This window comes from Pleurodeles waltl, chromosome 3_1, assembly GCF_031143425.1.
Source record: "Pleurodeles waltl isolate 20211129_DDA chromosome 3_1, aPleWal1.hap1.20221129, whole genome shotgun sequence".
Classification (NCBI taxonomy): Eukaryota; Metazoa; Chordata; class Amphibia; order Caudata; family Salamandridae; genus Pleurodeles; species Pleurodeles waltl.
The window spans coordinates 797,630,187-797,656,566 of record NC_090440.1 but is presented as its reverse complement, the minus strand read 5'-3'; the positions used below and the strand labels follow the sequence as shown (position 1 = coordinate 797,656,566).

Here is a 26,380-nt window from a genome sequence, read left to right as displayed (position 1 = left end):
TGCAATAAGCCTATAGTTAGCTGGAGATAATCGATCACCGCCTTTATGGATTGGATGTATTATTGATCCTCTCCAGCTCATAGGGATGGACCCTGCAACTTCTCTCAGTAAAGGTGACAGGACATTTGCCCAATACTGAGAGTCCATTTTGAAAATGGCCTGTGGAATGCCATTTGGGCCTGGGGCTCCATTAGACCTTCCTTTTTTAAAAATAATCCGTTCTACCTCTTTCAGAGAATAAATTGCGCTAAGTCGGATGTCTTGTGAACTGCTGCCTGCATGGTTAATTTCTATTTCGTTCTTCCTGCTGAGTAGACAAATTGGGCCGCAAATTACTTGCCTTGTTTGCATTTTTTTTTTTTATTTAACGGCCTTCGTGCCCCTGGGGCAGGATAATTAGAAAAAGCGCTATTCAAATGCAAGACCCAAGATTCTTCTGGGACATTTGAGCTATTTGTTAGCCTGAAGGGACATACTAAAGCATTTACCATTTTCCAAAACAGGGTGGTGTTTGCTTTCTTTGAGCTATAGATGAGCCTTGACCAAAATGACTCGTTCCTGAGCCTCCAATCCTTCCAAACATGTTTTTATATTGCTTCCTAAGCTGCTTTATTAACTCCCCATGTTGTTGCTTGGGCGGTTACTTTCTTAGACCAAGTAATTGCCTTTTGAGCTCTTTCTTTAAATTTTGACTTTTTATCGAGAGGATTTGAGTACTTCTACCAGTTTGGTGGTGTGTTACACAAGGAGACCTTAACTGCACGGTCCCAAGAAAGGCATTCCAGTGATCCTCATGGCTGGTAGCTGATGTGCTTGTTTGTTATAGCAGACTTTTGACCCAACTCAACAGATTGGCTACTGTGTTACTGGACCACATTAGTCTTTTTAAGTTAGTTGATTTAAGAAGCCCGTTGTCAGCCGGTGCTTGGGCGTGCTTCAGAGGGTTTAAATTGAGTTATTTGCAGGAGTGCATGGTCACTTAATGTAGTAAAGACAATCTCAAATTTGCTTAGCAAAGGCATTAACGCAAGTGTTAAAACAGTAAAATCCAAATACGAATGTGCCTTAGGACCGAAGAAGGTGTAATTTGGGGGAACATCATCCTGTATCCTACCATTAATTAACCTTAGCCCAAGGTGCTCCAGTGAGATGGCTAATTGCTCGCCTTTGACATTGCAATGTTTACCTGCTGGGCAATGCTGTGTTGTAATGTTCCAAAATGCATTGTCTATGAATATTTTTTTGTCTTTTATGAGGTGGAATAGCTTAGCACTGAAGTCCCCAGTCACAAGTATCACCTATGTGGGGTGTGTAAATCTTATCTCTGTTAATGCTGTTATCAATTTTGAGTAAAGTCGCTGCTCTTCTTTGAGATTGGGGCGTGTGTAGACATCGCAAAGCACTACTGTAGTTATTTTAGACAGCACTCTGCGTCCTGTGCACCCAGTCTACCTCTATCATCGATTGGTCCTTCAACACGGACATGAGCTGTGTGAGCAAAGATTTCAGATATGCCTCTGTAGGCTAAGACTCAGTCCCTTCTAGAAAGCCCAAGATGCGGATATTATTCCTTCTCATGATCTATTTTCCAAATTCGAGAGTTTGCCATCCTGAGATTTAAGCTGCAGTTTCATCTCTTGCAGACTCTCCGAGTGGCCGTCCACCACCATCTCTATTGTAGTCACAGTACTTTCAACAGCAGTTGTCAGATCCCAGAGCTTGTCCATATTCTACCTCATGAGTGCACTGATATTGCGATATTGCTACTCCATACTTTTTTCCCCTTATTACCCTGTTTTTGTTAAGGATCAGTAGTTTCAAGTCTGCTGCAGAGGGCAGTCTGTGTGAATACGACATGCATTCTTGATGGTACCAGTTGTCTAGAGAAGCTACTGTGCTTGTTGATCTCTGGGCATGGGATCTTGAAGGCTCATGTACTTTGATTTTGTAATATTTGTTTTCAGTTTTGAAGAGCAATCAAAGCATTTAGATAAATTGCTATGTGCTTGAGCACCTACTAAATTCACAACCAGCTAAAACAGCTACTCCTTTTTGAGGTCACATTAAACCCTGGAGTCATCTATTTGGCATTTTTTGGTTGTCCTGCTCATCTAAATCTTAAACTGAGAGTTCTTTTATTTTAGCAACCTCATATGAATATGTTTCCTCTGGTTAAAAAAGTTTGTCACCTTTGAGTCCTGGAACTTATTTGACCTATTTTGCTGCCCCTTATTGCTGCAGTCAGCGAAATTGTTACCGTGTAAATAGAGAAAGCCAAAAGTATTTACTTTTTGAACACCAATTAAGTGCTTATAAAATTAAGACTTCATCAGTATGTCCACTGACGAGACCCAAGGTGCTGAATTTTCTCTTTGGACAGACAGATGGTTATGGTACATCTAAATTGAGGCACCCGTTTATATATCCAGTTCCTATTGCACATTTTTCTGTTACCAAAGCATGCAAAACAAAGGCACAGTGCTTATTCTTTCCCTCCCATAGAACCTAATGTAAGCAAATAGATAATGTTATCCCTTTCTTTAAGTCCCTCAGCTGCTCGTGATTAGTGCGTAATCACCATGGATTCTATCATTCACTAATGGTATCACATGTCTTTCGATAGTTGTGCTCTGGAAATTGATATCAAACACTCCCTGTTTTACACTCCACTCTAAGGGAAACAATTTTGACCAACCAAGGCTTACTCTAGGATTTGAATAAGGTTTGGAACACTGATTTGTTGTATCTCCAGTGATCACATAAATCAATGTCTTTGCAGTCATACATGTAAAAAACACATACACAAGAAGGGTAGTTAAAACGTTGATTAAAACAAAAAGTCCTGGCACTTGGGCTTGCTGCAGTACCAGTCGAAACAGTTTTATAGTCCTCAGAAAGAAGGAATAACATTTTTATAAAGCAGCCTGTTGCCAATACTTGGAAGGCTATATAATACATTGGTTAGCTTTAAGATGTGTACATCTTAGTTGCTGTCATGGAATCAAAAAAGGCACAGGGCATACTACTACTTTCAAACGTCTCCCATCCTCATGCTGGGAAGAAGGGTGTAGCAGATAATGTAGCAGGTTGTGTTCAGCTGTTTTTGTCTCACTCTATAAGCTTCAACCTACTGCCTCAAGTGGAAATGAGGACTCACCCATAAGTGGCATAGATGAAGCATGCTGCAAGGTGACTCAAGGGAGGTTCTTGAATAAATCCGAGTCGTTTGTGGGTTTCATTTTGTTCTTTTGCTGGGGTAGGTGGAATGGCAATTGGGTTTATTCCCAGAGTTGTTGGGTATAGACTGGCCCAGGGGCCTTTGATTTAGCATGACGCACCTGGGACTCTGGAATTGGAAATCTAAATGCAACGGTCCATAGATAATCCAGGTAACCCATAAGGTATTGAAGTGTTGTACAGAAGATGGTAAGAATTCCTTCTGGCCATACTCTTTCCAACCAGTGGGTCACATGCACAGTACCAAACTTTAAGGCAGAACAGGCTGTGGACGACACTGTGTAGCATGCTCATGTAGGCAGAACATGGCTTCTTAACATATGTTGAGGCTTCTCAATGGTGTTGTAGTTACGTTGTATGTAGATCCTAGTGGACATACTTTACTCAATTGCAGGTCTTAGTCAGCTGCAGTTTCAGACGCCTTAGTCAACCTCAGCCTCAAGGTTTCCCATAACTTGGGGACCGACAGTAACCACTGCATGAAAGTATGACCTTTGAGTCAGTCTTTCTTGCAGAGTATTAATTCTCTGCTTGGTGAGCAAAAAACGTGTATAACATCCAGTGTTCAGTTTCATTGTTCTTGCACTGCAGATACATCTCATCTTATAGTATTGCCCACTAATAGTAGGTGCACTGTAGGGTTTGAAGAGGTACTATGGCAAGTTGATTGTTAACAGTACCATTCAGCAGTTGGATTGATATTCTTCACTGAACTTCTACCACCCCCATCATAAAGATGCTGTGCTTTCTGAGAAAATATGAGGAATGTTGTCAGTATTGCATTTTTGTGTAGCATTTCATTTGCCAATTCCTTGGTTCTGCTGGCAGTGCAAACTGTAGGGTGATGGTTTTCCAAGTGTTGCTGCCCTGATGGGAGAGGGTGACTGAGAGAAAGAAAGGCCTGCAGGAGTAGTGTTTCGTGTCCTCCTAGATGATACTCAAGGTTGTGGTCTGTGGGTTTTCTCTACAGAACTGATTCCTGACGAGGGGTAAAGGTTTGGTGTTGTGGTCTTCCTAATTCATATGTTCATACACTTTACCTATATTTCCCTGTAATTCCCCCTCTGCCAAGTCTCAGTCTTCCCTGTCCCTTGTGCTAAGAAGGTTTATAGTGGCATATTTTATACCGAGGCTAGAGTCTCATCCTGACACTGTTCATTGTCTTGGTGTGCTAGAGCTTTCGGAGAATAATTACTGATCTTTATTCACTGGCTCTTGGTTCTTAAAACTGTCAGTCACCAGGTCAGTAACATCGTAATTTTTGTCACCCTAAAAGCAAGCATGAAGTTTTCCTGAACTATCTTGAAATGTATGACAGCCTACCTCATCAGCCATGCCAGCTTGTACAAATAGGTTCCAAAAACCCATACACTGCCTATTACAGGATATCCACGGGTCCATCCTCTCTCCCATTTACTTTAACATCTACTTAGGCCCCGCAAATCCTTTCTCTCCAACAGTAGCATTAAGATGCATCAATATGCAGATGATTCCCAACTCTTTCTAAAAATATACTCAACTAGTGACATACAGCAACTCGAATCCTGCCTCAATGTCACCAAATCTTCGATACCTGCTACCTTCCTAAAGCTAAACTCCACCAGGACTGACTTCTTCCTGTTTGCCAACCACATCAAATAACCCCATATTCAAGCTTGATTTCCAGCTTAAACCTACCATACTTGACACCCCAGCTGACAGACTATGCAAAATCTCTGGGATTCACCTCCAGCAGCACACCTCTCATTTAATCAACTTATTGCCTGGAAGACCAAGACTGCTTTGTTTCTGCTCTCCCACTTTTTAGAAAGTGAAGCTGTTTGTCCAGAAGATTACTTCAGAGTAACCATCTAAGCCTGTGGCTATCTCATTTAGACTGAAATTTGACCTGGTGTGGTGGAAATATGTTTTAGCTAAATTTGAGGTTTGCCGAGGATTTTGGGTAAGAAAACATTGGACTCCCTCGGGTGTCTAGTTTTCAGAAATGTCTGGGTTTGGTAGGTTTCCCTAGAAGGCTGCTGAGCCCAGGACCAAAAACGCAGGTGCCCCCGCAAAAAACAGGTAGTTTTGTATTTGATAATTTTGATGTGTCCAGATAGTGTTTTGAGACAATTTCTTTCGCGGGCACTAGGCCTACCCACACAAGTGAGGTACCATTTTTATCGGGAGACTTGGGGGTACGCTGGGTGGAAGGAAATTTGTGGCTGCTCTCTGATTCCAGAACTTTCTGTCACCGAAATGAGAGGAAAAGGTGTTTTTTGGCCAAATTTTGAGGTTTGCAAAGGATTCTGGGTAACCGAATCTGGTCAGAGCCCCACAAGTCACCCCATCTTGGATTCCCCTAGGTGTCTAGTTTTCAAAACTGCACAGGTTTGCTAGGTTTCCCTAGGTGCTGGCTGAGCTAGAAAAATCCACAGCTTGCCACTTTGCAAAAAACAGCTGTTTTCTTTGTGAAAATGTGATGTGTCCTTGTTGAGTTTTGGGGCAGTTCCTGTCGCGGACGCTAGGCCTACCCACGCAAGTGAGGTACCATTTTTATCGGTAGACATGGGGGAACACAGAATAGCAAAACAAGTGTTATTGCCCCTTGTCTTTCTCTACACTTTTTCCATCAAATGTAAGACAGTGTGTAAAAAAGACGTCTATTTGAGAAATGCCCTGTAATTCACATGCCAGTATGGGCACCCCGGAATTCAGAGATGTGCAAATAACCACTGCTTCTCAACACCTTATCTTGTGGCTATTTTGGGAATACAAAGGTTTTCTTGATACCTATTTTTCATTTTTTATATTTCAGCAAATGAATTGCTGTATACCTGGTATAGAATGAAAACCCATTGCAAGGTGCAGCTCATTTATTGGCTCTGGGTACCTAGGGTTCTTGATGAACCTACAAGCCCTATATATCCCCGAGACCAGAAGAGTCCAGCTGATTTAACGGTATATTGCTTTAAAAAATCTGACATCGCAGGAAAACATTAAAGAGTAAAACATGGAGAAAAATTGCTGTTTTTTTTTCACCTCAATTTCAATATTCTTTCATTTTAGCTGTTATTTTCTGTAGGAAACACTTGTAGGATCTACACAAATGACCCCTTGCTGAATTCAGAATTGTCTACTTTTCAGAAATGTTTAGCTTTCTGGGATCCAGCATTGGTTTCTCACCCATTTCTGTCACTAACTGGAAGTAGGCTGAAAGCACAAAAAATAGTAAAAATTGGGTATGTCCCAGTAAAATGTCAAAATTGTGGTGAAAAATGGGGTTTTCTCATTCAAGTCTGCCTCTTCCTGAAAGCTGGGAAGATGGTGATTTTAGCACCGCAAACCCTTTGTTGATACCATTTTCAGGGGAAAACCCACAAGCCGTCTTCTGCAGCCCTTTTTTCTCATTTAAAAAAAAAAAAACGAAATGTTTGCTGTATTTTGGCAAATTTCTTGGTCTCCTTCAGGGGAACCCACAAAGTCTGGGTTCCTCTAGAATCCCTAGGATGTTGGAAAAAAGGACGCAAATTTGGCGTGGGTAGCTTATGTGAACAAAGTTATGAGGGCCTAAGCGCGAACTGCCCCAAATAGCCAAAAAAAGGCTCGGCACAGGAGGGGAAAAGGCCTGGCAGCGAAGGGGTTAAACAATTAGCAATTGAAAACAACCTGTTAGTATCCTTTCTAGGTCGAAGCCTACCAGACAGTGCAGCTTTCTGGTTGCAAAGACATATTGGGGACATTCTGAATGCTTAGCTTAGGTTGTTTTCTATTTGCTGGCTTTATTTTATACCTCCCTTCCATCTTCACTGTACAGTTCAGCAACAGATTATCTTAGCGGGGGAGTTGATCAGCCTCTTGCAGTGTTATTGATTCAGAAAGATTTCAGCTCGTCCCTGCATTGCTTCCTTGTATATCAAGCTTACAGCCAGCATCGTCTGTGTTTATGTGCTAGCTGTTGCACTTAATTGTGTCTTACACACTGAAATCTGCTTATAATAGAACAGGACCAGAAGATTTAAAAAACAGAAAGGTCCAGCTGCAGTGCAAAAGGCGCTGTAACTACACGCTGTAACTGTATGTATGGAACGAGGCGTTGTCTATACTACTTTGAGGTAGTTGGTAACATTGCTGATCTCCTGTTTTCCTTGCTCTTACTTGCTCCCATGTCTGTGACTCAAATGCTTGATTTCATTGCTTTTTTTGTGCAAGCTGACATTTTGTTCTCATTCATGGCCTACTGTTGCAAAATGGGTAACTTTCTAAAAGAGACCCATAAATAATCTTTTAATGAAGAAATAACTAATCCAGTTTAATTTTATTTTTACAGCCTGCCAGAACGAGGAAGACGAGAAAGCTTCGAGGGCATGTCAGCCATGGGCACGGCCGTATTGGTGTGTACTGCAGTTATTTTCATTGTTTGTTGAGATTTTGTTGCAGCATGGGAGAGGTGGCAGTAATGAATGACCAGTGGCCCGGTCTGTCTGACATAGGCAGTAGAAGAAATTAAGGATTTCTATTTCTCAAATTTACCTTTTCCATCTGTTTTTTGGAGAGTCAGTGCTTGTTGAGCCAATCCATTTGGTTTGAATTTTTTTCTTCTTTTGCGACTCATCAACTATGCAGTGTTGGATTTAGTGTCTGAAATGTTCAGAAATATAGATGTGTTCTTGTAATAGAAAACTGCCAGTTTATCTAGTAGGTCTTTTCATAATACTGATGCCCTCTATAGTTCAAGGCCTTACCTTAATTCACCTGTGGAAATTTGTTGGTGCCTGTTTTGACTCAAACCGTAACTGTTCTAAATTCCAAAATGTTTTGGATTTCTTGTTTTCCGCTCACCAAGTCCTTGGGGATTCAGTTCTTGCAGAGGGTTGTCTTGACTGTTTTTGGTGACTGCCCAATTCGGATCTGGAAGTGGCAAATAACACAAGACTGCTTTTCAGTATTGTGCTCCCAAACACTCTCACATCTCTTGGGTTGGGTAAGTGAGATGGCAACATTGCCCTGTTAGTTTTACCTCTAATTAAAACAATGCTATGTAATGGGCATGATCATATTCTGAGCACAATATTAAAGCTTTTCCCTTTTCTGTTAGGCCAAATCGAATCAGTGCAGAAAGGCCATGCACATGTCCAGTCATATTCTGAGCACAATATTAAAGCTTTTCCCTTCTGTGTTATGACAGATATCTTCAGAGATGCGCAAGGCCTTTCTGCACTGAGGTAAACAGACTGGATGGGCTCCTTCTGTGTGAAAGAAAGCTGGTTTATGGATTACGAGGCTGCTTTAACTGCTCTGGGCATCTTTTTTTATTGTTTATAATGTAATGGCCAGTATTACCATTTGGAAGCATTATTTAGTAAAAATGTGTTGATGTACGCTAGTGTTTACCAAAAATGTTTTTAATGGAAAAATCATTAACCAGTTTCGACAAGATTATGGGAAACATGAAAATAAACTAGCATTGGCAAAGCCATTAGGTCTGACAGTGGTCAGTCTTTTGGTTTTGCCAATGTGTGTGTTGTTTTGATGTGGCTTTTGTAAAACTTTATTGTTGTTAGAGCTGCCAGGCCCTCAACATTGTAACAAACATTGGAAAAAATCAAAATTATTTTTTTGGTCTCAAAAAAGCACACATTGCCACAGTAGTTCCTGGCACTACTTTGTGTGCCGATATGCTCCTTGTGAAAGAGCAGCATGCTATAAGTCACAGTAAAGCCAGCCGATGGATGGGCAGAGAAAGGTAAATAATTTTGATAAAAACAAAAAGGTCTTTGTTAACGCCAGACTTAATTCGGGGCATAATTCTTAAAGAAAGTCACAAACGTGAGCCCATGCTATGTCTTTGTATTACCGTAGATTTCACAAGAAATGACAGTAGAAGACCAGGAAATCATACTCCTAGAAAAGCTGTGAGCTGTATTTTAGCACAAGCAAATATGCATTTGTAGAGGTGCTCATGAGAAAATCTGTTGAGCATTTACAAGTTCACTTTCCCGCCAACCACTTTTTTCCCAACCCTGGAAGAAGTTATACTTCTGCCCTTGTCAGGAGTAAATTTCCAATCTTTCTCAGTATGGGAAAAGATTAGAGAAATGCTGGTGAAAACCCCTAAAACATGCAAGTAGGTTTGCACCAGCTCAAAAGGGCATTCCAGTCCCGGAACTATTACTTACTGATTCTTCCACCCTCATCTGTAGATCTGTGGACTGGTGAAAAAATACGGAATTTGCCAGTATTCTAGTAACACTATAATATTAGTCCTGGCATAATTAAAGAGGCTGTTATCAGAGCTTTTATATAATGAGATTGCTGCCCTAATTTATCACTGCAGCACATGACTCTAAATGGCCATGTAGATTTATTTACAGGACAAGTAGCTTTGAGGCAACCTGTCCCACGTTCAAGTAGATATTTTAATACATTCCACACCCCGAATGTTACAGTGCCATCAGGATACTGGGAAGGACGAGCGGCCCTCCGAGAGAGGTGTAATGTGAGAAACATTTTTGCTACAGTGACAAATATGCTGTATTACCTTTACCACCGAGTGAAGGCTTTTTATTGCTACAGTCAATAGGGGTATATCTTATGCCCCATCTGTTTGGTTGACTACTGAAAAAGGTACATGGTCAAATTAATGACAATCATTTATTTCTTTATTCAAAAGTGTTGTGCCTCCATTATCTTAAGGATGCATGCATCTTGGCCATACCAAGCTTTACAGATGAATATAAAATTTCCTAGTTATCGTGAAGGAAAGTTTCAATTCTGTTAAGGACACAGAGGTGACAATTATGCAATAATGTTCTTCATTTTCTTGCTCAGCAGCCGAACAACGTTATAACCAACAATAGCAGAAGACTACAAATCCCATAAGTGTTTTGTTTTCCATACATTCAATATATCAACCATAGAGTCCAGCATATAAAGAAGAAATTCCTCCTTTTTCTTGTGGTAGAGTTCTTCCATTGTTTTGGTTTACATGGCCTGTTTCTGATCCATACCTATCACAGTAACCAAAGGAATACATTAATGTTCGGGAGACAACTGATACCACCATGCTTACAAAAGTGATTGAACCCATTAACTCCTTCGCTGCCAGGCCTTTTTTTGGCTATTTGGAGCAGTTCGCGCTCAGGCCCTCATTACTTTTTGTCCACGTAAACTACCCACACCAAATTTGCGTCTTTTGTTTTCCAACTTAGGGATTCTAGAGGTACCCAGAGTTTGTGGGCTCCCCTGAAGGAGACCAAGAAATTAGCCAAAATACAGCAAAAATGTAGTTTAAAAAAAAAAAAATTACAAAAAAGGGCTGCAGAAGGAGGTTTGAGTTTTCTTTCCCTCAAACTGGCACCAACAAAGGGTTTGCGGTGCTAAAAGCGCCAGCTTTTTTGAGGAACAGGCAGACTTGAATCAGAAAACCACATTTTACAACACAATTTTGGCATTTTACTGGGACATACCCCATTTCTACTATGTTTTGTGCTTTTAGCCCCCTTCTGGTTAGTGACAGTAATGGGTTTGAAACCATCCCGGAAAGCAAAACATTTCTGAAAAGTAGAAAAAATTCTGAATTCAGCAAGGGGCATTTGTGTAGATCCTACAAGGTTTTCCTACAGAAGCTAACAGCTGAAATAAAAAAAAAAAGATTGAAATTGAGGTGGAAAAAACTGCCATTTCTCTCCACGTTTTACTCTAACTTTTTCCTGCTATGTCAGATTTTTGAAAGCAATATACCCTTACCTCTGCTGGTCTCTTCTGGTTGCTGGGATATATATGGCTTGTAGGTTCATCAAGAACCCTAGGTACCCAGAGCCAATAAATAAGCTGCACCTTGCAATGGGTTTTCATTGTATACCGGGTATACAGCAATTAATTTGCTGAAATATAGAGAGTGAAAAATAGATATGAAGAAAACCTTTGTATTTCCAAAATGGGCACAAGATAAGGTGTTGAGAAGCAGTGGTTATTTGCACATCTCTGAATTCCGGGTTGCCCATACTAGCATGTGAATTATAGGGCATTTCTCACATAGATGTCTTTTTTTACTCACTATCTTACATTTGGAGTGAAAAAATTTAGAGAAAGACAAGGGGCAATACCACTTGTTCTGCTATTCTGTGTTCCCCCAAGTCTACAGATAAAAATTGTACCTCACCGGCATAGGTAGGCCTAATGCTCACGACAGGAAATGCAACATGGACACATCACATTTTTACATTGAAATCTGACGTGTTTTTTGCAAAGTGCCTAGCTGTAGATTTTGGCCTGTAGCTCAGCCGGCACCTGAGAAAACCTACCAGACCTGTGCATTTTTTAAAACTAGACACCTAGGGGAGTCCAGGATGGGGTGACTTGTGGGGCTCTCACCAGGTTCTGTTACCCAGAATCCTTTGTAAACCTCAAAATTTGGCCCAAAAACACTTTTTCCTCACATTTCAGTGACAAAGTTTGGAATCAGAGAGGAGTCACAAATTTCCTTTCACCCAGCGTTCCCCCAAGTCTCCCGATAAAAATGGTACCTCACTTGTGTGGGTAGGCCTAGTGCCCGCGAAAGGAATTGTCTCAAAACACTATTTGGACACATCAAAATTATCAAATGCAAAACTACCTGTTTTTTGGGAGGAGAGACTCCTGCATTTTTGGTCCTGGGCTCAGCAGCCATATAGGGAAACCTATCAAACCCAAACATTTCTGAAAATTAGACACCCAAGGGAGTCCAGGGAGGTGTGACTTGCGTGGATCCCCCAGTGTTTTCTTACCCATAATCCTCAGCAAGCCTAAAATTTAACTAAAAAATCACATTTTACCCACATTTCTGTGTGGGACCACCGCACCGACAAATTTCCTACCACCCAACGTTCCCCTCAGTCTCCCGATAAAAATTATACCTCACGTGTAGGTGGGCCGAGTGCCTGTGACAGGGAAGAACCAAAAACATGTCAAAATTGAAGGGGAACCCAAGCAGGTCCAAAAGGGCTGTTTGGGGAAAAAAAAAAAAAATTAGACTGACAAGTGGGGCAGAATTATTGGTACAGATGAGACAATGCTGGGTGGTAGGAATTTTGTGGATTCGTGTAGATTCCGGAAGGTTCCATCACAAAAATGTGTGATTTCCAGCAAAGTTGGAGGTTTGCAGGGCATTGTGGGTAGGAAAATGGTGCGGGGTGCATGTGAAGCACATCACCCTGGACTCACCCAGATGTTTAGTTTTCATATGTGTCTAGGTCTTGTGGATTTTTTTACATGGCAGCGTCCCAAAGTCCAAAAAGTGCAGCCCTCACTATTCCAAGTGGGACGATTTTGAGAGTTAGCCAAGCTCTCAAGGCCCAAATGTAAAACCAAAACCCAAAATAATCAAATGTCCTCTTGCTTGCTGTGGGATAAGATGTTTTAGTGTGCGGTTGGGGGAGCTGAAAGACGGTTACCCCTTTAAGTTGGGGTATAACAATGCCGATACTAGTTGGTAGCCACACCATACTTTTTTTTTTATTCTCTGGCATCTAGTGGTCTTTCAGCCCCCCCTGCCCCCTCCTCCATCCCCCCTGGGTGTGGATTGGGGGTAATTGCCCCATCTGGCTACTGGTGAGCAGAACAACTTTGGCCCCATTTATTTGGGGTGGGGGTATGACATGCCTCTTATTTTGAATAAGAAAGTATTTCCTGGTCTCTGGTGGGCCTTCTGCCCCCCTTGGGGGCAGATGGGCCTTCCAAAAATAGGCTGATCTGCCCCCAAGGAGGGCAGATATGGCCAACAGTAATGTGCTCCCATGGGTAGCAACCCTTGCCCAAGGGGCTGCCCCCCCCCCCCCCAAACAAAACACACACATACCAATCCCTGGTGCCCAAGTGGTTTCTGCACCCCGCACCCCCACCCCCCTATCCTTCTCCCCCCCTCGGGGGCAGATCAGCCTAATAGAAAATGTTGCCTAAGGGGTCGCTCCCCTTGCGTGAAATTGGCGCAAAAAAAAAAATCCCTGGTGTCAAGTGGTTTCTGCCCCATTTGGGGGCAGATTGGCCTAACATAAATATGCCCCGGGGGGCAGAAATGGCCTAAATACAATTTGCCCCCCAGGGGAGCGACCCTTGCCTAAGATTCGGGCAGCAAAAATGCTTAGAAAGACATTCAAGGAAAGGAAAGGCCGTTCCTTTCCTTTGATGCCTCTCTCACCCCTCCACATGATTGGAGGAGAAATGCAAAAGCATTTCTCCTCCGATCGGCGCTGGAAGCTCAGCTTCCAGTGCGGAAGGGCAGGCCCCTGATGAGGTCATCAGATGCCATAGGGGGTCAGGGGAGTTGGAGTGGAAGGGGAAGCGATTCCCCTTCCATCCCTGCCCAGGGGAGGGGGGGTTGCCAGGCCAGGCCCTCGGGGCAGCGCTAGTGCTTCCCCAAGGGCAGGTAGCTGGACGAGGTGATTATGTCCTTGGCACCTGAGCACCATGGCAGCGGGCGTAACCACCTCGAGGGGTTAAGGACAGTGCACATAAATTCAATGCATAACTATAACATTAATTCAATTAAATATACTCATTCTCACAAGCGGAATCCGCCCTATTAAGGGAGGGTTGTTGAATGAGTTTGAAAGGCTGGGAGGGATAGTTCTTGCCTGCATGTCCTTAATAGAATTGAAACTTTCCTTCATGATACGAAATTTTACATTCTGTATCAGACCGGATTCTCGGATTATGCAAGTTTAAAACTGGTTGACTACTAGTGATGCCATTCCAGGATGGGCTTAAAATAGAAGATCTCAGACATAGATTGTGAGGATCAGTCTGCCGCCCTGAGTATATCCTCCAGTCGACCTCCTGACGCAGACGCTTTTGAGGCCATCTCCCCTCTAGCCAAATGTGTACCAGAAGAGGAGGAGGTGTCTATGCCTCTTACTTGTAAAACCCACTTCACCCATTTGGCGATAGTGGTGCTGAAACCGCTTTGAACAACAACTTTTGTGCTATAAGAAGTTTTGTGGTAGGGAAAAAGGAGTATTGCTTACTGTTGGTGCCCCTAGGTGCGTTGTTAGATCTCAGAAGCTTCCCTGGCACCCGCGGTTACGGCCATTGCCCCTGGTGGGGTAGAAACCTCCCTATTTCTTTTGATCCTGCCACTGTAGGAGTTGTCTGGTCTGGAGCTTGTGGGGTTGGGGTTGAAGTTGTGGCTGGAGGAGCGTTCCCTACCTCTTCAAACCCCACAAAAAACTTTCAGGTTAAAAACCTTGTGAATAGACTGATTGGCTTTATTCAAGGAAGAAAAGGTAGTTATGAATTTTGTGAGTTCTTTAATGAACGGATTTCCGAAGAGACCTCCCTCTGCCACCTCCTCAGCCTGTATGGTGGCCTGTTCACCTAGTTTTGAGTCAATTTTAATTCGCAAAAAGCATCTGCGCAGTATGGATAACACACAGTTGGGGTTTCCAAGGAAGCATATAGCTCGCTGGGTCCATCCTTAGCAGATGGCAGAATCAATTTATTCACCTGATTAGCGGGCAGCCTCAGCCATATCAAAACTTTTTTCAGAGTGGCCCCAGGGCATCAAGGATCTAACCCTGGCCGAAGCACCAGGAAAAGTCCAGACCCTTTTTAGGATCCTTAATAAACTTTGTGACGAATGTCGCCTTTTTGCCATCAATCTCTAGGTTTCAGGCCACTTTGCTTTCTATGGAGGGTCTTGGGCACTTAGCTCAGTGTCTACCCCTGACTTCTGATGGAGCGTAGCTCTTATAATCAAAATTACATGAAATGTTTATGAACTAATGCATAATAATGCCTCATAGAAAATTGATTAATGTGTTTTACTAAACGTGAGTCTGAAATGTGCCCACGGGGATTGGCCGCCAATATATACGGGGACTAATAAAATTGACTATAAATTAGTTATTAATGCATTACTGTATGATTTTGTATTAATATTAAGAGCTATATGTTAAGGTTTTGCTAATTAATTCACTAGGCCTGAGTTAGCATGAGTTGGGCCTAGCTACCCGGTTTCATATTCAATGTGTTTTGCTAACGTGCAGTGTGCTGGCTTGCTGAAGGACATGTAATCGTATTTTTCCAGAAGCTAGGAGATGAGTGTAACTGTAGTAGATCCGATCTCATGAAATTCGACTTGCTCAAGGAAACATTTTTGCTGAATGCAACAGTGTAGACTTGTTACAGGTACAAGGTCTCCTAAACCGGTATAGACAATGGAACCACTGACTGAAGATGCGAGAGGACCACACGAGTATGAAATCATACCGGATATTCTACCCAGTGGAGACGTCAATCACAAGAACCAATAAACTACGTGAGAACTGTTATGAGGTGACTATTTTAATGGTACCACTGGAAACCCATTGGATGGAGATAGTGGGGTGCCAAACCTACCCAATTAGAAATTAGGGGACTGTAGAACAGAAAAGGGATAAAAACCTTTGACACGAGGAGCTATAAAGGAGATGCCATTGTGAACTTTTGCTATGACCCAGACACTTTGTCACTCTGCCTAGAGACTTTGCTGTTTGGTTCTTCAAACCATCTTCTCCCTTATATTGCCCGTTCTATACTTCTTCTCCTTATGAGGGAAGTGTCCCTACTTACCCGCTAAACTTTGCTGTGTTCCCTGGCTGATGGTGAATCAACTGATGTCCTGAGGACGAAGACTGACTCTGTATGCTGACCCATTACGGGGGGTAACTATATGATGATGAAATTGTAATTGTCTGTTTGCCTTTCCTTTCTAGGTACCAACTGCTTCTTTTGACAGAGACCATAGATAGATGTTTTCTAAATTTGTGTTGCTAAATTGTTTTGCATGAAGCCCGACATGCCAATGCTAATTCGAGGTTAGTTAAGGGGTTCACTAAACGGACGCAAATAGACAAATGACTGAATCAATGCTTTGTTGAATAATGCGCTAATGATACTCTGCTAAGGTTAATCTATGTTGACGTCGTGTTATGTTCTAATGTTTGTGATCTTTGCTTTGATGAAATCTTATTCGAGTTGCCATATTATGACAATGCTGATGTGTTTCATGGTTTTGTGACTAATAAACTTGCTCGTAGAATTGTAACCAGTAGGGAATAAATATCATAATATCGTACTAAACTGGTGTGGTTATTCATGACTGAAAGGTCATGGTGGTTTCCGAGTCTTATTAATATTATTGATTAAACTAATTTGTCATTGTGACTATTAATGACGTTATTGACTTATTGATTGACATGTTGATTTGGTTATCTCGTCTTAAGGTGTCTTTAATCAGGGTCAAAAGATTAATCGGCCTAAAACGAGTCCCAGAGTGAGTAAATTATCTAGATTGGGACGCGTTATCAGTTCTGGTAGCAGAGGACGGTTTGGCCCTTTGGGGGCCCTAGGACGAGGGACTATTGTTTAAAAGTGTTTTTCGAAATAATGCAAATTAGAGGCATGATGTGTCTCTTAAGTCCCAAATGACTTTCCCGGAATCTCGGAGCTTGCCTAACTGAGTTGGGTATGTGCTTGGTGTTCTAGCATGTGTGGTGTAAAATTTGCGCTTGCTCAGCTTATGCATATCGCAGGTGATTTGCGCAGTTTGTGTGAATTTAGGCCAGGTAATGTTTTAGTAGGAGTGGGCGTACTCTGCAGTATGAGAGTAGGGAAGTCAGCGAACTTCATGCGATTGAGGTGCTTTGTGCTAAAAAATTGTCCACGTGGTTGTTGGTGATGTACGGACCTGTCGTGGTCTAAGACTCCGGAGAACATTGATAAGTGTATGAGACACTTGGTTTATGTTGTAATTTGTGCGGTTTAATAGGTCAATCGGGCGTGGTTGACGAGTCGAGTTTGAGTCAAATTGTGTGAGTGAAACCTTCGATAGAGATTTGGCAAGTTCTAAAGTGCACTAGAACGAACCATTGACAAGTCGAGAGTTGGATTTGCGGGTCGAATTCTGCTTGCGAGTGCGGGAGCTGAGAAGGAGAGAGTAGTGGCCGAGGCTTCAAGTGAAATCTCTGTAAAGTTCTGAAGCCATTGTGTTACCCTTCCTGTAGTAAACCGGCAAATTTGAGATATTGTTGAGGTGCTCGCAATATATTGCATTATTTTCTGTGTGAGGAGGACAAGCGGCAAGACTTTGTCACCCGCAATGGGTGTGTGTGTGACGTCATTGGAGCCGCGATGGGATAGGTCAGTTGGCGAGAGGGGTCGCGCACGGATTGGCAGCCATCCGTGAGAGGCAATTGGTTGAGAAGGTAGGCGAAGAGTGTTCTGGGAATTAGTCACTTCCTGATTAGATTCTAAACAAAATAAAAGACGCAAACATGAAGTTTTTCAAGGCTCTAAAGAGTGCTTTGAGGGGAGATACATACATTACAGCGAGTTTGGGGGAGCCTACACAGCCAGAGGATACTCCGGCTTATACCGTAATGGAGGAGAAGGGAGTTGCGCCATGTCTTTGGTTAAAGCAGTGGTGCAAATTGACAGGAAAGGAGGGATGTTTAGCATTTCCGGAGTATGGAACGTTTAATATAAGAATTTGGGAAAAGTTGCGAAGGGTGTCAAGTGAGCAAAAGCCGCCCCGAGACCAGCTCAGTATGAGGCATTATTGGTCTGGGATTTAATGGCCATACAACATAGGCAGCAGAAATTTGTGAGGAGAATGAAAAGAGCAGAAAAGACTCTAGCAGAGGCTAAATGGGATAAGAAGACTAAGATGTGGAGAAGGGGAATAGTTGACGGAGTTAGGATGTTTCCGGCAATAACACAAGAAGACGAGACACAGGGAAAGAAGGCCACTTGTAAGACAGACAAGTGCTCTAGTAAGCCAAAGGAGACTCAGAGGTCTTGGGCAGATGATTCAGTCGATGAGGAGTTTCTTAATCAGTTGTTACATAACCGCCCGCCACCATATGCCATAAATGATAATGGACAGAGTACTAGTGCGGGTCCTGAAGATCCGACACAAAATAATGGAATCACGAATACAGTACAGACAAGTGATACAGTTTCGATACAGAATGGTGTCAGTGTACCCACTGCACCGGACACGCAGATACAGTTGCAGCCACCACAAATTCAGAGGCTCTATCCTGATGTCCCAGTAGTAGAGACTACTATGAGTTTGATGTTGCTGCCTGATCCAGTATACACAAGAGCAAAGTTAGTGCAGATTGAGCCAACTCCACAATTGGTGCCACAGCAACAGGTGGTTCCGAGTTACACTTCTGTCACGTCACAGAAACGCAGTCAGTAGCTACAGCACCCATGATGAATCAAGCTATGGGAGTTAATGCTCCACAGGGTTTGGGAATTGGACAGTCACCAGCTGCTATATCATTGCCAATTACTGTTGGTCCGCCAGTACCGCTGTATGCGCAAGCTAAACCTAGTGTATGTGACCAAGAAGTGACGACCCAAGAGGCGATAAGAGGAGGGTTCAGCGGAAACTTGCAAGGAATAACACAGGGGGAACAGACAGCTGAAAGGTCTAGATCCTTGTTGGATTTCAGTCTGATTGGGGTTCCTTTGGAGACAATGAGGCAAGCAGGATTGGGTACCCTGACCCCACAGGTGTTGAGTGCAAATACGTCAGACATCAATGATGCAGTCTGGAAATGTTTTGTTGCAAGGCTTAACAGCGCAACAATTGAATGAATGGTTAGACAAGCTCAACACGCCGCAGACTACTTCAGTGACTGCAAAGATGTCAGAAAGAGAGGAATATCTGAATTTTGTGAGACTGGGTGTGGAAGCCACAGAACTAGTAGAGGGGACAATGGGGGTGAACAGATTAGAGTCATACACGGAAGCAGAATTGAAGTATCTGTGCCCCAAGATAACCAAAGAAATGAGCAGGGTGCATCAGAGGTTGGCAAACCTAGCGGACAAATATGGCATAGACTTAGACAATACTAAGCATTTGAAGAGGAGCTATAGTTTAGACTTTGAACCTAAAGATTTCGACCACATGAGATCCACCGGAATGAAGGCACATCTCAAAGAGATATTGCAGAGTGCTCAAATTTGGGGAGCATTAGAGAAGAGGGAAGGCAGATCGGCAAAGAAGAGAGATAAAGAGAAAGGTGATGGCCCAGAACCGAAGCAGGCGGAAGCTGCATCAGACACAGGGACAATAAAAGATTTACCAATGAGAGAAACAGCTGGAGGGGTTCTAGTCCATGTACCGTGGTCTAGGGGTGACATCCAGTCATTTACAAATGACTATCCCAGGTTAAGGGAGAAGCCAATAGATTGGTACTAGCAGACGGACAGGTTTGTGAAGCTTGCGAAATGTCTTTGGGAGGACTTGAATACGCTGTTTGAGATTATAGTCCCAGCTCACTTATGGCTTGAGTGCAAGAGGGGTGTGGATTGGCCGACAGAGGAACCAGCAAGGGACAAGATTACTGGAGCACCGTCTTCTGAAGTGATGAGGTTTTACCATAAAGCGATTGAGTTTTTGAAGCAGAAAGTGTCGCCGAAGGTGACTGATTGGCAGAAAATTGAACGAACGTCACAGGAGGGCAAAGAGTCGATACATGCTTACTATGAGAGGTTGCTGAAGGCATTCAAACATTACAGTGGCACTGAGGTCATAGAACTGAAAGACATGAATCACCTTGTGTTCAGGTTTGTTGAAGGGTTGAGACCAGAGATTAGCCAGATGATTAAGAATCATTTGATCTGTTGGCAAGCGAAGCCGATTGATGAGGTGTTGCAGTATGCGAAATACTGTAGTGATGAGATTGAATTGAAGCAGAGAAAGCTGAAAGAAAACGTGATGGTGATGCAAATCAAAGCAGCTCAGGCAGGGATGCAAGGAAATGGAGTACAGCAGGTGGTAGAACAACAACCTCAAGGAAACAGAATGTTTCAGACACAAACAAGAGGTAGCGGTCGAGGAGGTTTTGTGAACCGTGGTCCAGATTTGAATACCGTTGTGGTTCAAAATGATGTGCAAGGGATGAAAAAGGTGTTACCATGTCACGCGTGCGGGGGCGTGGGACATGGGAAGCGGGAGTGCCCAACGATGGTGCAGGATGGTGTTCTTCAACAAAGCAATGATGTGGGTACATTTCAGAATGTGAAGGGTCCAAGAGTGAGGGGTCAAAATCCGAACTTCCAGAATAGCATGGTGCAGATGCAGGGTCTCCAGCCTATGCAGCAAATGCCACGTGTTCAACCAGCACAGATGCAGCAGGTACAACCGCAGATTCCCATGGTACCTAGACAGCAAATGCAGATACCAAATGCTCCAATGGGACAGCAACAGGTAATGCTTCCTCAACAGGTCACAGGCCAAATGATGAGTCAAAATGATACAGTGCAACAGTTCCCATTGCGTGGTGAGGATGGAATAAACGATGAATGGTCAGATGATTGTTCGGATAGTGAGGAGTGCAGGCTTGCAGCATCCCTAGAAGTAGATCAGAGGGGACCTTATGTTCAGGGAAAATTGATGGGTCATAAGGTTTCGTTCCTAGTTGATACAGGAGCGACATGCTCTACAGTCAGAAGTGCAGAGGTTCTGAAATTGCCACTTTCGGGGCGTACCATAAGGGTGGTAGGAGTAGCAAATCAGCTCCTGACAAATCCGATTACAGATCCGGTCCAAGTTGAGATTGGTACCTTCCAGGGATTACATAGATTTGTAGTCTGTGACTCGAGTCCCGTATCCCTACTGGGAAGAGACTTACTGTGTAAGATGAGGTGTTTAATTACGTGTTCCAATGGAGGGATTGAGGTGCAGACAAACAGTGATGATGAAGGGGACGATGGTCAGATCTCAGAGACGGAGACCGCAAATGAGGAGTACCCCTTGTTAACCTTCTTCCCAGTGTTCACAGTGACTGATTTACCAGCCGAATTACAAGGACCGGCAACCGAGAAAGTGTGGGACTTGACAGGAAAAGAAGTGGGGTTAATAAAAGGAGTAGAACCAGTCAAGGTAGGAGGGAAGCCAAATGCTGTGTTTCCCCAGGTGCAGCAGTACCACATGGCACAAGATGTTCTTATACAGGTGACGCAGATAATTGCAGACTTTGTAAAGCAAGGGGTTCTAAAAGAAGTGATGAGCAGCCCGTGTAATTCACCAATAATGGGTCTGAAAAAGCCTTGTGGGAAAGTTCGAATTGTTCAAGACCTGAGGAAAATTAATGAGATTGCGGCAAAATGTTGCCCCATAGTGCCAAATCCAGCCGTGATTATGTTTCAGGTTCCGTGTGATGCAGAATGGTTCACAGTTGTGGACCTGTCTCAAGCATTCTTTTCGGTGCCTCTGCATGAGGACAGCCAATTTCTTTTCCTAGACAAGGTTTACAGTTGGTGTCGAATTCCTCAAAGGTTTTCTGAATCACCTTCCATCTTCAATCAGATATTGAAGAAGGACTTGGAATCATTAGAATTGCCTTTTAGTTCGACTCTAGTACAGTACATTGATGATTTGTTGCTTGCGTCCAAAACGGGAGATGACTGCAGGTACGATACCATTGCCTTACTGAATCATTTGGGAAAGAACGGACATAGTGTCCCCAAAGAAGCTACAGTACTGTCAGAAAGAGTTTAAGTACTTAGGTCGCCTGATTGAGAAAGGGTCGAGGAAAATATCCAAAGAAAGGGTGACAGCCATATTGCAGATGAATTCTCCGACAACTAAGATAGATGTTAGGATGTTTTTGGGAATGGTGGGTTACTGTCGTCAGTGGATTCCCAATTTTTCGATTATCTCTAAACTAGTGGTGAAGTTGACGATCAAAGAAATTCAAGACTGCCCAGGTGCCATAACCATGTCTGGGAAAGAGATGAGGGCATTCATTGAACTGAGGGAAAGCATGTGCAGGGCACCAGCTTTAGGTATGCCTGATTACACAAAGCCTTTTATGCTGTTTTGTCATGAACGTGATGTTTGTTCTTTGTCTGTCCTGACACAGGTCCATGGAGGTGCAAACCGCCCAGTAGCATATTTTTCAGCTACTTTGGACCCAGTCGCAGCAGCCTTACCGGGTTGTTTGCGTGCAGTTGCAGCAGTTGGTCAAAGCCTCACTCAGTGTGAAGGTATAGTGGTGGGACATCCCTTAACAGTAATGGTCCCACATTCAGTTGAAATTCTGTTGACCCGAACAAAGACTCAACATATGACAAATGCGAGACTAACTAAGTGTTAAACAATTATACTGGGGTCACCAAATGTATCCTTAAAAAGATGTTCTGTGCTGAACCAGGCAACTTTTCTTCCTATTGAAAATGCAGACACTGATGATGCTGAGGAAGTAGAACTTGATTGTCTTGAGGTAACAGATCTGTGCACCAAACTGATACCCGACATTAAAGATGCCCAATTGGAAGAAAATTATTACATTATCTTAGTTGATGGTTCATGCCTGAGAGACTCCGTAGGAGTACTGAGAGCTGGATATGCCGTATGTACAATCTCTGGTATCCTAGAAGCATCCTGGCTCGAAAGAGTATACTCTGCTCAGGTGGCTGAATTAATTGCTCTTACTAGGGCATGCCACGCTGCTGAGAACCTGAAAGTCAATATCTATACCGATAGCAGATACGGATTTGGAATTGTCAATGATTTTGGCCAGCTATGGTCAAAGAGGGGTTTTCTGACCTCTTCTGGTTCTCCAGTGAAAAATGGTGAAAGAATTAAGGAATTGTTGCATGCGATTCAGTTACCTCTTGAAATTGCCGTTGTGAAATGCAGTGCTCATGTTAAATCAGAAGACTTTGTGTCAATGGGAAATGGATATGCAGATCAAGTCGCAAGGTTTTGTGCATTGAACTGTATATCATTCCAAGACCAGTGGGAATTGTTACCTGAAACTGAAAATGAAACATGCTCAGGATATGCGTTGAGGGTGGTTGACACACTGGATGAGTTGAGGTCGTTGCAGGGACGTGCCATCAAAGAGGAGAAACGCTCCTGGGTCAAAATGCAATGCATACAGAGATCTGATGATCTATGGGTTTCAGAGGAAGGGAAAATGGTTTTGCCAAACAGTCTTTTGTCACAGTTTGCGAGGTTTTACCATGGTCAAGCACATGTTGGGAGAGAGACAATGATCAGGTTGTTCAAAGTCGATTGGTTCAATCCAAAATTCAGAAAAGCTGCAGAGGTTATCTGTCACAGGCGCATTATCTGTCAGCAGATGAATGCGGGGAAAGGGACCGTGGTGAATTTGAGCCACATTGGGAGAGCAGGAGGTCCATTTAGCAGAATGCAGATGGATTTTATTGAGATGCCTGTATGTGGAGGTCTGAGGTACGTGTTGGTGATTGTGTGCATTTTCAGTCACTGGATTGAAGCCTACCCTACACGTAGAAATGACAGTCTCACAGTAGCAAAGCTTCTGCTTAGGGAGTTGATACCACATTTCTGGTTTCCGATCTCTTTAGAATCAGATAGGGGAAGTCACTTCAACAATGAGGTGATTAAGCTCTTGTGTGCTGCCCTGAACATTGAACAGAAGTTACACTGTAGTTACCGCCCTGAAGCATCAGGACTAGTGGAGCAGATGAATGGTACCTTGAAGTCGAGAATGGCAAAGATGTGTAAAGTAACAAATTTGAAATGGCCAGATGCATTGCCCTTAGTGCTGATGTCAATGAGAAACACACCCGACACGAAAACAGGACTGTCTCCTCATGAGATTCTTATGGGCCGAGCTATGAGATTGCCAGCAGTGCCTGCAAATGCTCTTGTGAATATCACGGATGATATGGTGTTGGACTACTGCAAGGGTCTGGCTGACGTGGTCCGCTCTTTCTCTTACCAGGTGGAAGCTACCACATTGCCACCGATAACTGATCCAGGTCACACCCTGAAAGCCGGTGACTGGGTTGTTGTCAAGAAACACGTGAGATAGTTGTGTTTGGCGCCACGTTGGAAGGGGCCATATCAAGTAATACTGACAACTACTACTGCTGTGAAATGTGCAGGACTTCCAAACTGGATCCATGCCAGTCATACAAAGAAGGTGACGTGTCCAACTGATGAGGAACTCGAGTTGTCAAAAACCGCTGCAGAGAAGGAAGTCTCAGGGCCGGAGAGTAATCAAAGGGGAACTGAGACTGAAGGAGAGCCCGTTGAGGATGGCTTGGTCACTCAAACAGTAAACGAAATCCAGGGGGGTGACGGTGAGCCTATCTCAACTGAGGCGCCAGGAGGACGGACCCAAAGAGAGGTTCTCCCAGAAGCAGACGGATACGGGTTTGAAGTTCAGTCAAAGTGTTCCGACTCCTCCTGAGCTGCTTGCAGGTCCATCAAGAGAAAACACCATAGCACAAGAGGAGGGTACTGTTCAACATCTTGAAAGGCCGAGCGGCAGGAGAACACTTAAAGGAGATAATTGGCTGGAACCACAAGCCGCAAAGGAGAAAGTGGTCCTTAATGAAACAATAGAAGAAGAAATTGACGCAACCAGGAAAGAAGATCTCAGTGAGGGAGAGTTGCAGGGTGATCGCAAACTGAAAAGAAAGAGAGTTGCAAACAGGAGGTACCCAGGTCCTGAATGGGCTTATGCGACAACAGCTGAGTGGCAACAAGAATTCTTGGCATTCTGTTTTGATCGAGAAATTCCAGGTCAATATTACGGCACCTGAATTCAACCATAGAAAGAGACTGTGTTAAAGCTGAAAATAAATAGAGAAAGGAACCTGAGAAAAGAGACTGATAAATTACCGGATGTGACACTGTTAACCTGAATTGACTCTGAAAACCGATTATGCCAAGCTGCTAACCTGATTTGACAAAGGGTCCGGGACACTGTAAATACTTGCGAAGAGAGAGAAAGACTTTGCACAAAGAAAAGAAAAAAAAAAGCTTTAAATCTTCCTCAAGTTGATTGTTTGCTTTATATTATTCTGCTCTCTGATTCTTTACAGATCATGAGTAACACTAGAAATAATAATAAGGGGGGGATTTGTGGAGGGTTGAGTGTCATTTTGGGTGTTGCATGTGCAATAATAATTATAGGTGTGATTGTGGGAATGCCATTGGTGGATAAGAGTGCGACTAACAATGCTCCAACTCCTGAAACTGCTACACTAACACCATGGGAGAGGTTTGAGCAGGATACGAAGTATTTGCATGAGGGAACTAATACGAAAAAGGAACTATCTACTAATGTCTTCTATCGCTTGTTGAATTAGTATGTTGAAACAGTGGATGCGAAGAATTGCTATGTGTGCACAAAGATTCCTTCATCAGTACAAGAAGGGGTTACTTATCATAGTTTGCCGCTTACGTATGGAATAAGCTGAAGTTTGCTATTAACAAGATTCTGTAATGAAGAACATGTTCAATACTTCTATTCTAATTTAGATGTAGTGTTTTTCTTTTGTGCCTATAATTGAGTTTCTTAATAAAATAGCTAAGGAACATAACATAAAAATAGTTAGGGGGTTTCTTTGAGCCAACACTGACATTTGGGACAGCTTATGTGCACCGCAATAATCTAACCTGCTTACTAACGCCTGTAGAGAAGAGCTTCTTAGTTCACACTGATGATAGAAGAAAAGCGTTAAAGGAAAAGCTAGAAAATTGATTAGAAAAACGAACATTTGCAAATGATTATGCTTATAGTGCAATAAAGACACAAGGCAAGCTAGCTATAGATGCATTACACGTAGGAAAGCTTTGTGTATATATAGGCCAAAATCTGAGCATGACACTTTATTTGTGGGAACGAGTGAGTGCAGGCATGTGTTTTTGTTTCAGAGTAAGTGGACGTTCATGTTAAATGGACAGGATCCAGCGATCCTTGGGATCTATTACACATGTGGACTTAATGCTTATTACCGTCTTCCGAAGGGATGGTATGGGACATGTTATTTAGGAATAGTTTTCCCAAAGATTCACCAAATTGATGACTTAAAGCAACTTCCTAAAATGTCTGAATTACATCATACTAGACAAAAGAGAGACAGCAGCTGCTGTCGTAGGTGATATATTTGGAGCCATAATTCCTTCAGTGGGGGTTATCTTAAACTCCATAAAGATTTGAAAGTTGTCTACTATTGTGGATAACATTCTGACAAACTTCACAGGGGCTATACTCCTGATGGATACTGAACTTGCTGCGGGGAGGGCTATGACTCTTCAAAACCGGCTTGCTTTAGACATTTTTTTAGTGAAGAGTGGCGGAGTCTGTAGGATGCTTAATGAGCGCTACTGTTGTGCATTTATTCC

The 26,380-nt window shown here is 43.0% G+C and overlaps 1 protein-coding gene and 1 non-coding gene across 2 annotated transcripts in view; both read left to right on the top strand.

The window, feature by feature from the left end:
* LOC138284642 (large ribosomal subunit protein uL15-like) overlaps nucleotides 1–26,380 on the top strand; it is a 70,173-nt gene that overhangs the window by 22,079 nt on the left and 21,714 nt on the right. Inside the window, exon 2 of the mRNA XM_069223665.1 lies at nucleotides 7,547–7,610. Coding sequence (XP_069079766.1) covers nucleotides 7,547–7,610 — 64 coding nt within the window. The remainder of the gene's footprint in view (nucleotides 1–7,546; nucleotides 7,611–26,380) is intronic.
* On the top strand, nucleotides 4,363–4,492 carry LOC138286276 (small nucleolar RNA SNORA3/SNORA45 family). Its single transcript, XR_011201937.1, has one exon. It is a non-coding gene; the product is annotated as a small nucleolar RNA SNORA3/SNORA45 family (small nucleolar RNA).